At 42.8% G+C, this 15,865-nt stretch overlaps 1 protein-coding gene across 1 annotated transcript in view; it reads right to left on the reverse strand.

The window, feature by feature from the left end:
* Positions 1 to 15,367, reverse strand: part of FAT4 (FAT atypical cadherin 4) — a 173,986-nt gene extending 158,619 nt beyond the window's left edge. The window contains exon 1 of the mRNA XM_020870222.2: positions 8,680 to 15,367. Within this exon, the coding sequence (XP_020725881.2) occupies positions 8,680 to 13,854 (5,175 nt within the window). The 5' untranslated portion in view covers positions 13,855 to 15,367. The remainder of the gene's footprint in view (positions 1 to 8,679) is intronic.
* Positions 15,368 to 15,865: the final 498 nt, after the last annotated feature.

A 15,865-nucleotide genomic window follows, 5' to 3' on the forward strand; every position in this document is an offset into this window, starting at 1 on the left:
ATTTGAAGTGTGGGAGAAAACTATCCAACTGACTATCTGGAGGAAAGGGCATTCAATGAGCAGGAGGAGCGAGGAGAAACTGTTTTGAGGTAGGTGGTTGCCTAGCAAGTTCTGGGAGCCAGCAAGAGGCCAGTATGAATAAAGCAAATACTCAAGGAAGAAGAGTAGGAAAGAATGCTGGAGATCAGTAAGAAGGTGTCTTCAGCAATCCAAGGAAAGGATGATGGTGTCTTGGACCAAGGGAGTTAAAGTGTAAGTGATGAGAAAAGATCAGTTTCCAGAAATATTTTTTAAGAGAGAGCCAAGATTAACTGACAGATTACACACAGGTTGAGAAAAGTGAGAAGTCAAAGAATAACTCCAGATTTTGACCTGAGCAGTTAGAAGATTGGGGTTGCCATCAAAGGAGGAGGAGATGGTTAAGGGTTGAGTTAGTTTTTATTGGGGAAGATACAGGAGCTCAGATTTGGAAATGTTAACTCCAAACATCTATCGAGAAACTATTCAAACATGTAAGTGGTTTTTTATATGAATATGGAATTCAGGAGTGATATACAAGGTAAAGACAAAATTTTGGAGTCATCTATGTATATATTATTTAAAATCATGAGGTTGATTGAGATCTTCCAGGGAATAAGTATAGATTAAAAAGGACTAGTTTTTCAAGAACTGATTCCAGGGATATGCCAACATTTGAAATTGGAAGGCATGGAGAGAAGTTGTTGAAGAAGGCTGAAAAGGCACTGGTCCAAGAAACAGAATAAAAATCCCCAGAGTCTGATGACTTAGAAGTACATATACAATGGGCACTGGGAATTGCCCAATGATATAAAAATGTGGCTATTATAGAGACATTGGTAACAACAATTTCACTAGAGTTGCAGAAGCTAAGCCTGATGGGGGTGGATTTATGAGACAAAGAGAAGAAAGAAGACAGGTATAGGCAATGAAAATACATTTTCACTGAAAGCTGAAGGAAATAAAATGAAGAACTGACACTACAGGTCCATTTATTCAAGTGTAACCTAGATAAAGATTAAGAAGTACCTATATAATCCTACTGGGCTTCCTAGGTGGTACAGTGGTAAAGAATCAGCCTGTCAATTCAGGAGACATGGGTTTGATCCCTGGATGGGGAAGTTACCCTGGAGAAAGAAACGGCAACCCACTCTGGTATTCTTGCCTGGAAAATGCCATGAACAGAGGAGTCCAGTGGGCTATATTCCATAGGGTTGAAAAGAGTTGGAAATGAGTTAGTGACTAAACAACAACAACAAAGTTATCCTACTATTGGGTCTTTAAATTTCACTTTACCCTTTATTTTTTCAGTCACTAGTATGAAGGAACATAAAAATATGAAAACAACTTTTTACACAGTAAAACCTGAATGCCTATGAGAGTACAGAAAGTATCAACCATTGTTATAACACTCTGTGCTGGGATTAAACATACATACTCAAGTCACACTGCTGGGTTCAAATCCACTTCCACCATAAACAAACTCCATAAAGACTTTCATTAGCCTCAGTACCCTCATTTGTTAAATGGTGAGATGTCACGGATTATTGTGAAGGCAAGACATTGCCCAGTGCTCACCAGTGTCTGACATAATGTAAGCACTTTATATATGTTAGAATCTATATATGATAAAATGTTTGCAAAAAATGTCAAAATCTGAAACAAATATTCCATAACAATGCCATTGGCTCCCAACTACCTGCTGTCAGAGTTTATAAATGTTTCTCAACATTTTCTGAATACCTTAAAACTTGGTTTTAACTCCAAATTGTTTCCCAAATATTGATATATGTCTGGACTCTGTGTCCCTATAGTCAATTCCTGGGTACCACATATAAAAGAAAGAAAGTGAAAGCCACTCAGTTGTGTCCATGGACTATATACAGTTTATGGAATTCTCCAGGCCAGAATACTGGAGTGGGTAGTCTTTCCCTTCTCCAGGGGATCTTCCCAACCCAGGGATCGAACCCAGTTAACCCGCATTGCAGGTAGATTCTTTACCAGCTGAGCCACAAGGGAAGTCCACATATAAAGTATCTTCCAATTAGATTGCGTCATCTTCGTGACCTTATTGTCCTATTCTGTCTCAGGATTTTAATGCCAGGGAAAATCCATCCACCTTTGTACGATGGTTGCATACGACTTTGCACAGAGGTTGCACTCTTGTTACTACATGGCATTATGCTTATTTTAACATGTTACATGTTTTCATTTTATAAATAATATTTGCCTAATAGAATTTTTTTCATTCTCATTTCTCTGCATTATTCATACTCTCTCCTCACTTATTGTAGTATTAAAATCAGCCATATGTTGTCAAAGACTACTTAAAGCCTGAAAACAATAGAATATATTTACCATATTCCATATCTAGGACACTTTAAGAAACCCTTTAATTTATTTTGGCCATATCATTTGCCAGTTACCATTCCCCAATTTTCACTCCCAAGCTCCTAATTCTGAATATTACCTAATGTCATGGTTATTACAAAGAGCTGAACCTTAGATTTATTAATTCTTAGAAGAGAGGACACACTTCAGAGCCTGTGGAATCCTTTATAGTCACTAACTCAACAATCCCTCACAGCTAATGAGGTTCTTTGGCAGTTTTTCATTGTAATGATGACAAAGTGCAAGACGCAGACAATGCAATGAAAAATTGATTCCACAAAATATGAAGTACATAAATATCTTTTCAAAACTATTCTTAGGGTAGTTGCTTCAAAGTCTCATGAAACAAAAAAAGGATTAAAATAATTTGGGTTTTAATAAAGGCAAAAAAGAAATAAATAATAACTTTGTCAGAAGATAAATTATATCAATGGAAATCTGTAGCCAAAAGAGAGAGAAGAAATTGAGTATCCTGAAGCCATATATGAAATTATGCAGCATGAACTTAATCACTCATCAGTATTCCCTATCTGTGTACATGACTTGAAAATTTATAGAGCCCTTAAGTCACAGTGTTTTGTTTAACAAATTCAAAAACATACCAACAGGGAAAAAACAAAATCAGAAAATAATCATAGATTATTAAAAAATAAACACCATAGAAGTCAAAAGCTGAGAAAGTAAGAAAGTGCTTTCCTCCTTTTCATATAATCTTCACAAGCCAGCCACACAATTTCATCATTATTTCTTAGGAGAGTAAGATTTATCATCTGAAAATCCAAAAATGGATTCTCTACCTTCATAATGTACAGCAACTGCTTCCAATCTGCAGAATACTGTGGTTGAGGAAAGTCACCAAATATGACTTTGTCTCCAAGGCCCCTCTCATGTTCTCACCCTCTTCCCTGATCCAGAAACACCTCCACATGTCCTCAGACTGGTGTTCTTGTTCCTACCAGTAAGTGACCCATAGGAATGAATAGCATCTGCTGAAGGTCTTGATTGAGGCAGCAGAGTCATACTTCTCTTGGTTCAGATAATACATAATACCACTTTTCAAAGACTTTTTAACACCAAAAAAGGGTGTTAAAAACAAGGTTATCAAAAGCTTACATATACAGTTGTATCCATCAGATTAAACGTCCCTCTCCTGACTAAGGCCACAGACTGCCCTGGATTTATAGGAGAATAACTATGAACTCAAATAATGGACTACAAGTCTGGATGTGGTTTTCTTTCTATCTATCTGAATTTAAACAAATCACTTAACTTTCCTGAGACTGCTTCCACAACTACAAAGAGGGAGTGATATGACATGTTGTGAGGCTCAAATCATAAAATTGCTAAGGAAATACTTAGTACTTAGCTCAATCACTGAAATTTTATAATAATTATTACCATTATTATTAAATATTCAACTCTTTGCTTATATTTTGCCTGTGACGAATGACACACAAGATATACAGGCATTTAATGTAATGCTCACTCACCTTTATTTTAAACAGTCTGGAAGAAAAGTATTTCTAAGCTTGATATTCAGTATTAATTACAAATGTTTCCACCATTTCTCTTGGAAATCTTGATGGTTTCATTGTGAAAATAAATTGGTTTATTATCAGTTGCTAAAATTCATTTCTAATCTTTAAAAAACCATAATTTGTTCACTTAATATTCTAAGTACACTTTTAATAGAATATTTCTAGTTGTCTTAATATTTTTATTGAATTGCAAAAATGTCAGTACTTAGAACAATGGTTCTCCCACCACAGAAAATGGTGCCCCAGGCATACCAGAGATCCATTAAAGACACCTGGGAAATCAAACTGTATTCATAATAATACAAAGCAGTGTTTGCCTTTTCACTGTGTTGACATTTAAACTAGAGGTGCAAAACTGATGGCTGGTAAAACTGCTGGTACCTTAGCACAAAGCCAAGCAGTAGCTCCAAAGTGTTCCAGGTGTAATTGGATTATTCACTTACTAGTCACAGTGAAAATAAAATGCCAGTTTCACTTAAAAACTGAAGACTTTCCCTTGAAGAAACATTAAATAATCAATTTTATTAAATCTCAACCCTTAAATCCCAATGTGTTCTCAATATTTGGGATGATAAATAGTGAAACATGAACAAAGAGCCATTAGTCTGTACCTATGTACAGTAGTCTCAAAGAAAAGCATGTGTGTGATGGATTGAGTTGCAAGCTGAACTAGTTGCTTTATTTATGGAATACAATTTTTCCTTGAAAAAACAACTGATAGAGAAAGCATGCTTTTTTAAAAAAATGGCAGACATGTTTTGTTTGTTTGAAAATGAACAAAGGGTGTCTGATACTTCGGAAAACAACTAACAATATATGTTATTAATGATAAAATTTGAGCTTTCAAGTGAAAATTCAAATTTGGAAAACTCTGAATCATTACCATGAGGTTGTGAGTCCATATATGTAAAGGCTCTTTTGATAAGATCCTTATCAGTTATACAGATATTTTCCAAATGATCAGTGCCTGATGTTTCTAAGTCATACATAGGTAAAATTTCCATTCATAAAGCAAGATAGATCAATATTTTCATGCAACAAAGTATGAAAAATTCAATGGTAGGGTTTCAGATTCCTTATTGCAAGTTAAGTTTTAAGAAATAGCCACTTGTGAAATTCTGGTATAGTATCAAAAGAAAATCAACAGTTATCTGAAAAAGATATCAAAATATCTCTCTCTTATCCAGCTTTGTCTGAGGGAAGATAGATTATTTTCATATATTTTAACCAGAACAACATATTACAATAGGCAAAATGAGATTTGAGAATCCAGCTGTCTTCTCTTAATCCAGATATTAAAGAGATTTATGAAAGCATAAAGTAATGTGTCTTTTTTGTTATTTCTTAGGGTTGACAACATTAAGTTCTTTTAATAACAAATATATATTATATGGTTACCATAATTTTTAAAGAAATTAATAAATATTTTAAAATTTTCTCAATTTTAATGCTCATAACATGAATATCAATAGATAAGACACACCCAAGCAAAAGCTCTTTGGGGTCCTGAGGCCAACCAATTTGAGAACTGCAACCTGGAAGTATATATAATATTTCCTTCAATTTAAATGCTAAGTTCCATGTGAGACCACCCACCTAAATTCTTCTTTCCTCTTTGAGCTTTCTGACAATTCTCAGTTCATTTGTAGAACAGAGATAATTGGTATGTCTTCATGTCCCTAGTTCAATTAATGATAAGATCAAACTTACTATAGCTCCCTCCATTCCCCCTACTTATCTCTTTTGATTATTCCTGAGACACAAGAATACATGTACCAGCCTTAGCTCTTCTACCATCTCATACAGTAAACATGTACTGAGCACTTCCTATACATCAGGTAATATACCAGACTCTAGGCAATATTATTATTATCAAGGAGATCATAAAAACCAATGAGACAAAAACTCTGACCTTCAAAAGTCCAACCCAGTCCCTAAGTTGCAAGTTGCCATAAAACACATGTTAAAAAAGAAATGCCTATGGATGTGCTACATCTCTATTTTTTGTTGTTGAAGATAGAAAAGAGGTAGAAAATGTATATGAGCTATTCTAACATAATCAAGACTCTTCTGAGAATACAAAGACGCAAAATGAAAGGATAATAAACCTGTGTCTGCAACACAAAAGTCATCCTTCAAAGACACTCTTCTATATACCAAAGTTGTAGCTACGATAGGTGGGGGAGGTGACGGTGTACAACTGGACAATCTCCGGAAGGAGCAGTACTGAAGCCAAATCCCCAGGACCCGTCCCCCCACACACAAGTGTCAGAGCTTGAAAAAGAATGAAGATTAAATCATTTCTCTTTACCACTGACCCTCTGCTTGCTCATGGAATGTGATCAGCCATGACTCTAGCCAGAAACCTGAGTAAGCAACCCAGACCCCTATCAATGTACAGGAATAAATTGTTAAAAAATGCATTGGAGCAAAGTTTGCACTTGGAAACGAACAATTGAAAAATCACCTCTGACAATCCTAGGTAATTTATAGCTTCTTTTTGCAGAATCATGGTAAATTAATTGTTTGAGTAGAAGGAAAAAAGAACTTTATTGTATACAATTGAAAGATACAACCAATAATAATATGAAATTCTAGCTCCCAACTACTGCTTTCAATATTCTTTGGAGAAACACATTTGCTTTTAATTTTAGGAGTGGTTGGAGCTTGGGAACTCAAACTTGGTTTACAATTTCAGCACTTTAGTTCACAGAACATACCCTGACAAACAATTTTTTTCTCATAAAAAAATCATTATGGTGAATTCTCTCCAGATCTTTAAACAAGTTATAGCAAATATGAATAAGTTTTCATATTGGTGTTATTTGAGGTTAAAAAAATAACAGACATATTATCTCCTATTAGTAACAAAATGATTTATAATTATTACTTTTACTCTTCATGTCTAATGAAGAGACAGCACTATTTAATAAGTTTAAGCAAAGTCAATCTTTGCATATCTAATGGGTAAACAGTAAGACTAAATAAATCTTCTAATGATAACAATGGACATTTATTCTCATTGCCAAGCAAAGGTAATCATTTTAACCAAACAACAACCAATAACATAATCTGTTTTATAATTTAAAATTTTTTCCTAAAGCCTAGAATGACTTAATTGCCTGTCTTTAATAAGTATTTCCATTTTTAAACTAATTAAATCTCTTCATCTAAGAAATAATTCCAGAGAAGGAACATAGAGCCAGGAAGTGGGTTTAGCAGAGGAATAACCCCAAATCAAAATAAAATTACATGTAAATCATAGCTTGAGTTAAACCAAATAACTCAGTATGTAACGACCTATCTCAGATTGTTAAAAACCTAATTAGGTAAAAGAGGACATATGGGTAGAAGTTTCTTCAGGGCTGTGTGTACAAGATAAAATTGAATTTCACTTAGAATGATATCTCTAAGAATTATGTCTCTATTAAGAATTACATCTCTAATTATATATCTAATATCCTCTAGGCCATGAATACACTGCTTCATCAATATAAGAGCCATAGCTAGCCATTTTGAAAAAAAAAATCACATGGGATTCGAAAAGATAATAATAACAAATGAACATTTTAAATGAAGAAAATCCCTCAGAGCTATAAAAAAGAAAAGAAAGCAAGAAAACAAACACATGAGCCTCAAATTCGCTAGCATGTTGTGTCTGGGTTCCTGCCAAGTATCACAAACCACATTTGATATTTTGTGTTTTTGGCTGAGTGACATCAGAATATCTTTGAAGGGATATTCAAAGATATCTTTGAAGGGATATATTGAAGGGGAGAGAGAACTTAGGAACCAGCAAATGAGCCATCCAGGGTATAGCTGTATCATTTCTGTTTGATGATCAAAACAACGTTGGAAGCAGTTCAATTAAAAAAGCAAATCAATGATACACTGAGACAGTAATAGTCAAAAATATACCCCAGGAAAGGCCAAGCTTGAAATTCTCTGGCTTCTGCTATGAAACATTAGTGTCTAACCTATCAGCAGACAGAACAGCTTGTACCTAAACCATGGTATTGAACAATACGGTGCTGTCTCAAGAAACAGCTTCTAATCTCTGATCATTCACAGCACATTACATGCTTTAGTTCAAGAGAGAAGCGAAAGGATTATGTTAAGTCAGAAGAGAGTGCCTTCAATGTGAAGGCAGATGAAATCAGGAATCTCCCCAAACTTGGCTCAGCACATTAAAATTAGTCACTGTCTATAAAGAAACTGCCAAGACTGCTGAGGATGTGAAAGTTAATACTGTCCTGATGTAAACTGTCAGTCCACTGCCACTCCCCCCTAGAAAGCCATGCTATAATGCTGATTTCTACCAAAGTTCTTCATTGTGGAATAGAGATTTCTCAAGTCTGAAATTCCTCATCCTCTGGTAGACTTTCTTAACTGTGAGGTATTTAGTTTAATAAGGTAATTTAACTTGAATAAATGGATTTTTTCCTGAACTTCTAAGATGGCTAAAGAATTCTCCTCAGCTTTACACATAAGATAGTATGAGATGAAATACAAGGTAAAAAGTGTTCATACTTTGGTTCTGATCAGGTTGACAACTACACTGTATGCATTTCTTGTTAGTCTGTAAGATAGAACATTTTAATATGGTCCTGTCAGTAAAATGAACAATTCAACAATACAGGTAAATCATTATAGAAAGCAAATAGAAAGAGAATGATCTTTCCAAAAAAAAAAAAATCAACAAATAATTCATAAGGAATGACAAAATCATTACCTCTGCTCTCTGTGTTCTGGGGAAAGCAGTTGACTTTTCTATGGCATAAACATCCACCAGGTAAAGACATGCTCCTTGCTCCCGGTCCAGTATGGCTGCAGTCTGAATGATGCCACTCCGTCGTCCAATAGTAAAGAGCCGTCCAACAGTTTTTTCCTCACAACGGACTGAGACAATATAATACTCCACTGGGGCTTCAGATCCTCTAGGGCTAGCTGCTTCTATTGATATCACATTGGTGCCAATGGGTTCTCCCTCCTTCAAAATGGTTATATATTTGGGTTGTGTAAAAACAGGTCCATCAAGGCCCTGAAGAATGACGGTCAATTCAGTGGTTGATTTCCTCCTTTCAGGGCCAAGGTCTGTGGCTGAAACTATGAGATTATAGATCAGCTGAGAAGGCACCAGCGCTGAAGCCACTCTCAGGTCTCCACTATAGCGATCCACAATGAAGGTGTCTGTGTCACCATTGATGATCTCATACTCCACCTCTCCATTCGCCCCTTCATCTGGGTCAGCAGCCATGATTGTGGTCAGAACAGAACCAATCACAGCCGAAGGGTCTGCAGCCAGGGCATTTTGTGATATAAACATTGGGACATTGTCATTGAGGTCTGTGACCAAAATAGTCACGTTTTTCAAAGCATACCGTCTAGTTTCTATAGGCACAGCTTGATCACTGGCTTTAACAGTTAACTCAAAGAGATTAGCAAATTCCCGATCTATCTCAGCATTAGTATAGATAGTGCCTTTGACTTCATCTATGCCAAAGTGGTTGCCCCGTGGCATCTGCTGGATGATTGTATAGGAGAGTTGCCCATTAATGTCTGCATCGGGGTCATGTGCAGTCACAGAAATGACAGATGTTCCAATGGGGATGTTCTCAACAATAGACTTGAAAATATCCCCAGGAGGAAAGGTAGGAGGATTGTCATTGAAGTCTCTCACGTGTATAACCACCGACATTGTAGATGAACGAGGAGGCCTTCCTTGGTCTTTTGCTGTTATATTTAATTTGTACAAAGACTGTGTTTCAAAGTCCAATTTTTTGGCAAGAAAAATACTCCCAGTGTTTGGGCTAATGCTGAAAGTTCCATGGTTGTTAGTCCCAGTGATGCTGTAATGTAAGTCAGCATTGTCACCTGAATCTGAATCAGTTGCAGTAACAGAGGACACGAGTTCACCAATTCTCATGTTTTCCAAAACATCAACGAATAATGTTGACTTAGGGAAAGAAGGGGTATTGTCATTTTCATCTAAAATATCAATATTTAAGGTACAGGTTGAATTGAGGGAGACTGCTCCTGAATCCACTGCTTGAATTACAAGGGAATAGGCAGGTGTGGCTTCATAGTCTAATCTGCCAATCAGTGTCACCTGACCAGAGGTGCTGTCTATAGCAAACTGTCTTTCTTCATTTCCTTTTATTATAGAATAGTGAATAAGTCCATTATTACCTTCATCAACATCTGAGGCAGATACTCTTAAAACCTGTGTCAGGTTGGCTGCTGACTCTGATATTGTTGCTTGGTAAAAGTCTTTTAAAAATTTGGGAGCATTATCATTTATATCCTTCATGTAAACATGTACCGTGGCCTGATCTTTAAGAGGCTGAGGGAGCCCCTGATCTATTGCGATGACTGTAAAGCTAAACACCGCAGTCCCCCTCTGCCTCATAAGAGACTCCCTGTCAAACTGATGGGTATTTGTAATTTCCCCACTAATGGCATGCAACTCAAAATCTGGCTGCACCGTTTCAAAAGAATACCTTACTTCTCCATTTGGCCCAAAGTCTTTATCTATGGCACTTACTTTGCCCACAAATGACCCAGGTCTCTGTTCTTCTTCAAAATAAAATGTGTAATTGGTGCTGTTAAAAAGAGGTCTGTTATCATTTACATCTTCTAAAATAACAGTAACATTCACAGTAGCACTAAGGGGTTCCACCGCTCTGTCAGAAGCAACAACCAGTAAAACATATCTGTCTTGAAGTTCACGGTCCAGTTCACTTTTTATATACAATTGACCATCTGGGAATATGCCGAAAGCATCCCCGGTATTGCCTTCAGCAATGCTGTACGCAATTTCACCATTTGCTCCTGAATCCTTATCAAAAGCTTGCACTTTAAAGAATCGAGAATTCACAGGTTCTGACTCAGAAAGGGTGACCTCATAAGAAAGCTGGTCAAACACTGGTGGGTTGTCATTTACATCATGGACATACACTGTTAAGATGAAACTAGAGGAGAGCTGGGGAACACCCATATCAGATGCTAAGATCTCTATCTGGTAGGAACCAGCATGAACATCCAGGGGTCCTAGCAGACTAATATTACCATTCCTTTCATTGATAGTAAAGAGATTCTTGGGGTTTTGCTTCAGGCTATAGAGTACCATCCCATTGACACCTTCATCAGGGTCCACAGCTTTGGCTTGGAAAATGCTGTGACCTGCCTGCCAATTTTCAACCACATTCACACTCTCTACTGCCTGAAGGAAATGGGGAGAGTTGTCATTCAAATCCTTAACTGTTATATTAACCATAGAGTCTCCAGTCACTGTGCCCCCACTGGCTACTACTTTTAGCTGATAAAAGGATTGCTCTTCTCTGTCAATCACACTTGCTGTGGTAAGCTGCCCAGTAACCTGGTTGATAGCAAACATACCTTTCTGATCCCCGGTAGTAATGAGATAACTGATGTTGGAATTGAGATCCATGGTGGATGCAGACACACTACCCACATGATATCCCAGGGCCACATTCTCAAAGACCACGAAGCTGTAGGCAGCCTGGCTGAATACAGGCGGGTTGTCTTGAGTGTCCAACACAGTGATGGTTACTATCGCCTGGTTGGGAGACTGCAAATTGCCACCATCAGTAGCCACTATTTGCAGTTGGTAAGCAGTTTTTTCTTCTCTGTCTAGGGCCATTCTTGTAGAAATAACCCCACTCTGAGCATTGACCTGAAACCGAGACCTGTCCCCAGCTGATATACTATATTTGATGGTTCCATTGAGACCCAAGTCTGGGTCAGTGGCAGACACGGTGGTGATGTAGCTACCTCCAGGCTCATTCTCCTGAATATGAGCAAAGTATTGGACTGGGTAGAACACAGGGCTGTTGTCGTTAATATCCAGGAGGCTCACATTTATGCGAACCATTGATGACTGGGGAGGGGACCCCAGATCTGTGGCCAGCACCAACAGGGAGTAGAAAGCTTGTTCCTCCCTGTCCAAAGAGGAGATAGTACTCAACCTCCCAGACACAGGATCCAGGCGAAAGGACCTCTGGTCGGTCTCAGCTTCCTGCAGGGAGAATCGCACTGTCCCATTGTCACCCAGGTCCCCATCGGTGGCCCCAAGCACCAGTAGTTCAGTCCCAGTAGGCGCATTCTCAACCACAGACACATTATATCCTTCTGGCTGGCTAAACACTGGCTTCTCATCATTCACATCCAAGAGAGTCACAACAAGCTGGGCATAGGAAACCTTGGGGTGAACCCCCTGGTCCCGAGCACTGATATTCAGTACAATCTGGGAAGCAAGTTCACGGTCCAAGCCCCCGGCAAGCCCAGTGGTCACCAAACCGCTGTGTTCACTGATGTGGAACCAACCCAGGCCATTACCAGAGACGATGCTGTAACGCAGGTTAGCATTGAGACCAGAGTCGCCGTCAGTGGCGGACACGCCACTCACATAGCTTCCCGGGGGCGCCTCCTCGCTCAGGTTCACTCTGTACACTTGCTGGGCAAACACGGGAGGGTGGTCATTGATGTCATTGACGAAAATCACCAAACTCGCCACGGAAGAGCGCGCCTGGACCGCTGCGCCAGGGGGCGCCCCGTAGTTATCCGAGACAGAAACCGTCAGGTTGTAAGAAGGGATGCGCTCCCGGTCTAGGGCGCTGGCAACTTTGATGAGACTCAGGTTAGGCACTTTGCTCCTCTGCACCTCAAAGTGGCGCTGCTCGTTGCCCCCAAGGATCTGCACGGAGATGTTCCCGTTGGCCGCTGGGGAGTCTGCGTCCGTCACGGTGAGCAGAGCCACCACCGTGCCCACTTGAGCGTTCTCATCTACCGAGGCGTAGCGCGAGGTGGCGGGGAAGTAGCGGAATTTTACCACCGGGTCATTGTCGTTGACGTCCAGCAGCTGAATCAGCGCCTCGGCACGCCCCGTGAGGGAAGGCACGCCTCGGTCCATAGCCTGCACGGTAAGCGAGTACTGGCGCCGGGCCTCGAAGTCCAAGGGCTCCCGCACCGTGATGAGCCCCGTTTCGGGGTCCATTTGGAAGGGGGTCCCCTCGTCCTGAAGCCGATAGCGGATATCCGCGTTGGTGCCCTCGTCCGCGTCCGCCGCCGCCACCTGGAGGACGCTGGAGCCCACCGCGGCGTCCTCAGGCACCCCCGCCTGGTAGTGGGAACTGCCAAAAACCGGGGGGTTGTCATTAATGTCCTGCACACTCACGTTTACCTGCAGGTAGCCCCGCCGCTTGGGCTCACCCTTGTCCTCCACTTCCACCAACAGCTGGTACTGCGGTGTGACCTCGCGGTCCAGCCCGCCCTTGGACACCAGGTGCAGGAACGCGCCCTCGCCACTCGGGTTCAGGGTGATATCCAGGCGGAAGCGACCCGCCTCGTTGCCCTGGATGATGCGATAGGACCGGTGGTCAACGCCATTGGAGCCGATGTCCGAGTCGGTGGCGGTATCCAAGATGACTTGCCGCCCGCTGCTGCTGTCTTCCTTGAAAGTGACCACAATCGAGGGTTCTGGGAAGACCGGGGCGTTGTCATTGAGGTCCCGCACCAACACCCGCACTTCGGTGGGGTAGGTGGGTGAGCTGGAAAGAACCACCAGGTTGATCACGTCGCTGGGCAGGCTCTCGCGGTCGATGGTCGCAGTGGTGTACAGGGCCCCGGTGCTACCGTTTATAGCAAACAGGGCGTGGCTTTCGCTGAGCCTGTAGGTGAAGCCCGGGCGCGTCTGGATGGTACCCACCAGCGTGCCGGGAGGTTGCTCCTCCAGCACCTGGAACAGCTGGCGCTGCTCCGCCCCGCTGACCCGGGCGGGCCCCGGGAGCAGCGACAGCAGCCAAAAGACCCGAAGGAGCTGAAATAGCGTTAAAGTGGGCAGCGGGAGCCACGGGCGGCCAGGAGCCCTGTCTGCTGCCAAGTCCATGGTCTTGGCTCCCTGGAACGGAGTGATTAGGAGAAGGAAGAGGTGAGGCCAAAAAAAAAAAAAGACTGATAATGACAGGGATCAAGTCGCACCAGCAGACATGCAGCCGATGGCTCGGAGAGCTAGGTATTTCAAAGAACTTCCAGTCCAGAAGAAGCAATTCGCCCGAGTAAAAGCCTCCAGGTAGCCATTTGGACGCTTAGTGAGGGAAGAGATGCCTTGAGGAAAAGCGGCAGGGCATTCCTCGGGCACTTACTCCTGCTCGTGGACGAGTTCCCAGAGAAGTTTCTCCAATCTCCTATATTTCCCCCTCCACTGTAGTTTCGAATCCGGAGAGTCTGAGCGTTGTCGCCGGGGGTGGATAGGAGTTGGGAGAAGTTGCCTGTATTTAAGGTGTAGGAGGAATTACCGCAAACAATTATCTTCAGAAACTTTAAAACTTACCCAAGGCGAAGAAAGTGAGGAAGGAAGAACAAACTTCCGCAGTGGTGTGGAGCGAACAACCTCGCACTGGGGAGGGGGCGATGGGGAACCGGGGATTATCGAATTCCTTTCCCAAAAGCTGGAGACAAGGAGTTTCCTCGAGTTCCCCTCTCCTCAAGAACAAGGCTGCAAAGCCCTTCAGCAGGGCTGCAGAAGTGGCGCGGAGGCCCAGGCGGCGGCGTCTAAGCTCGGGCAGCCAGCAAACTGCATTCCAAACGCTCGCTGGGCGCTCTGGAGCGCTCAGCTCCGTCCCTTCTCCTCCGGGAGGAGCTGCCGCCGCCCCTGCTGCCGCTTCCAGCCCTTAGGCGGGCACAGGCAAAATCCAGCGCTCCTCAGCATTTTTTTTTTTTTTTTTTTTACCTCTGCCGGGACGCCTGCCGACCCATTATTTGTACATCCAAATCAAGCGCAGGTCCCCCTTTCTTCTCGGCCTCGCCGGCGTCGGGCAGGAGCAGCGCGCTGTCCCCGCGTCCCCTCCCCTCACCACGCCAGGGGGCTCCTTCTCCGGCGGTCCCAGTCAGAAGCCCCCTCTAGTGCGCCTCGCCCCCGACCTCTTGCCCTTTGGTTTTACTGTCCCGTGTCAGTTTCACTTTGTAATCCACAAGGCTTTTTGTTTGGGGCGGGGTAGGGTGGTGGTGATCGGAGCCCCTTTTCTCCCGCACTGTTGACGGTGGAGGCGGGGAAGTCGGCGCTGGACCGCGGCGGCGCCCCCAGCAGCTCCGGACGGCGGCTGTCAGCGCTCTCCCTCTCGCCTGCCCGGGCTGAAGGCTGCAGCACCGCTGAGGAGCTGGAGCTCCGCGAGCCCCTCTCAACCTCCGGCTGGTCTCCCTCACTCTCCCCGCCCCTTCCCCGCCGCACGCGCGCGCGCACACACACACACACACACACACACACACACTCACACACACACACACAGCGCGCCGCCGAAACACAAACAGAGGGGGAGGGAAGACCGCGAGCTGAGCAGGACTCAGAAACTTTGCTCGCCACTCATTGATCCCCGCACTTTAGTTCAGCCGGACTCCCCCGGGCTCCGGGTGCTGTCACCTACCGCCCCTCCCTCGCCCCAGCCCCATTGGACCCGAGCTGAAGCGGCCCCGCCTGGCACTCCTACCGCCCGCGCGCTCCGACTTTTTCGGCCTCCGACTGGCTTCTCGGGATGCTAATCACTCCAGCCTCCGGGAGGACGGTAGGCGGTCGGGTGTGGGAGCCCGGCGAGTAGGAGGCGCTGAGAAAGGGTGGGTGGGGGCTAGGCGGTGATTCCCTCCCCTCTTTTTCTTTCTTTCTTTCTTTTTTTTTTTTCTTTTTGGTCAAATCTTGGCCGGCATCTGAGCAATAACAGCAAAAAGCTGCTGCCGAATGGATGGGGGTGGGGTCAGGTTTGCAGATAAATAACTTTAGGGACCGGGTCTGGGGGAAGACCGTTAGGTTGTTATGCTAGTAATAACTCAAGGATATGGGGGTCGAGAGAAATAAAAGAAAGGCAGAGGGTGAGGGTCTGTTAGAGCGGGAGGAAGGATTAAGCAAA

The sequence above is a fragment of the Odocoileus virginianus genome, chromosome 12, assembly GCF_023699985.2.
Source record: "Odocoileus virginianus isolate 20LAN1187 ecotype Illinois chromosome 12, Ovbor_1.2, whole genome shotgun sequence".
Taxonomy (NCBI): Eukaryota; Metazoa; Chordata; class Mammalia; order Artiodactyla; family Cervidae; genus Odocoileus; species Odocoileus virginianus.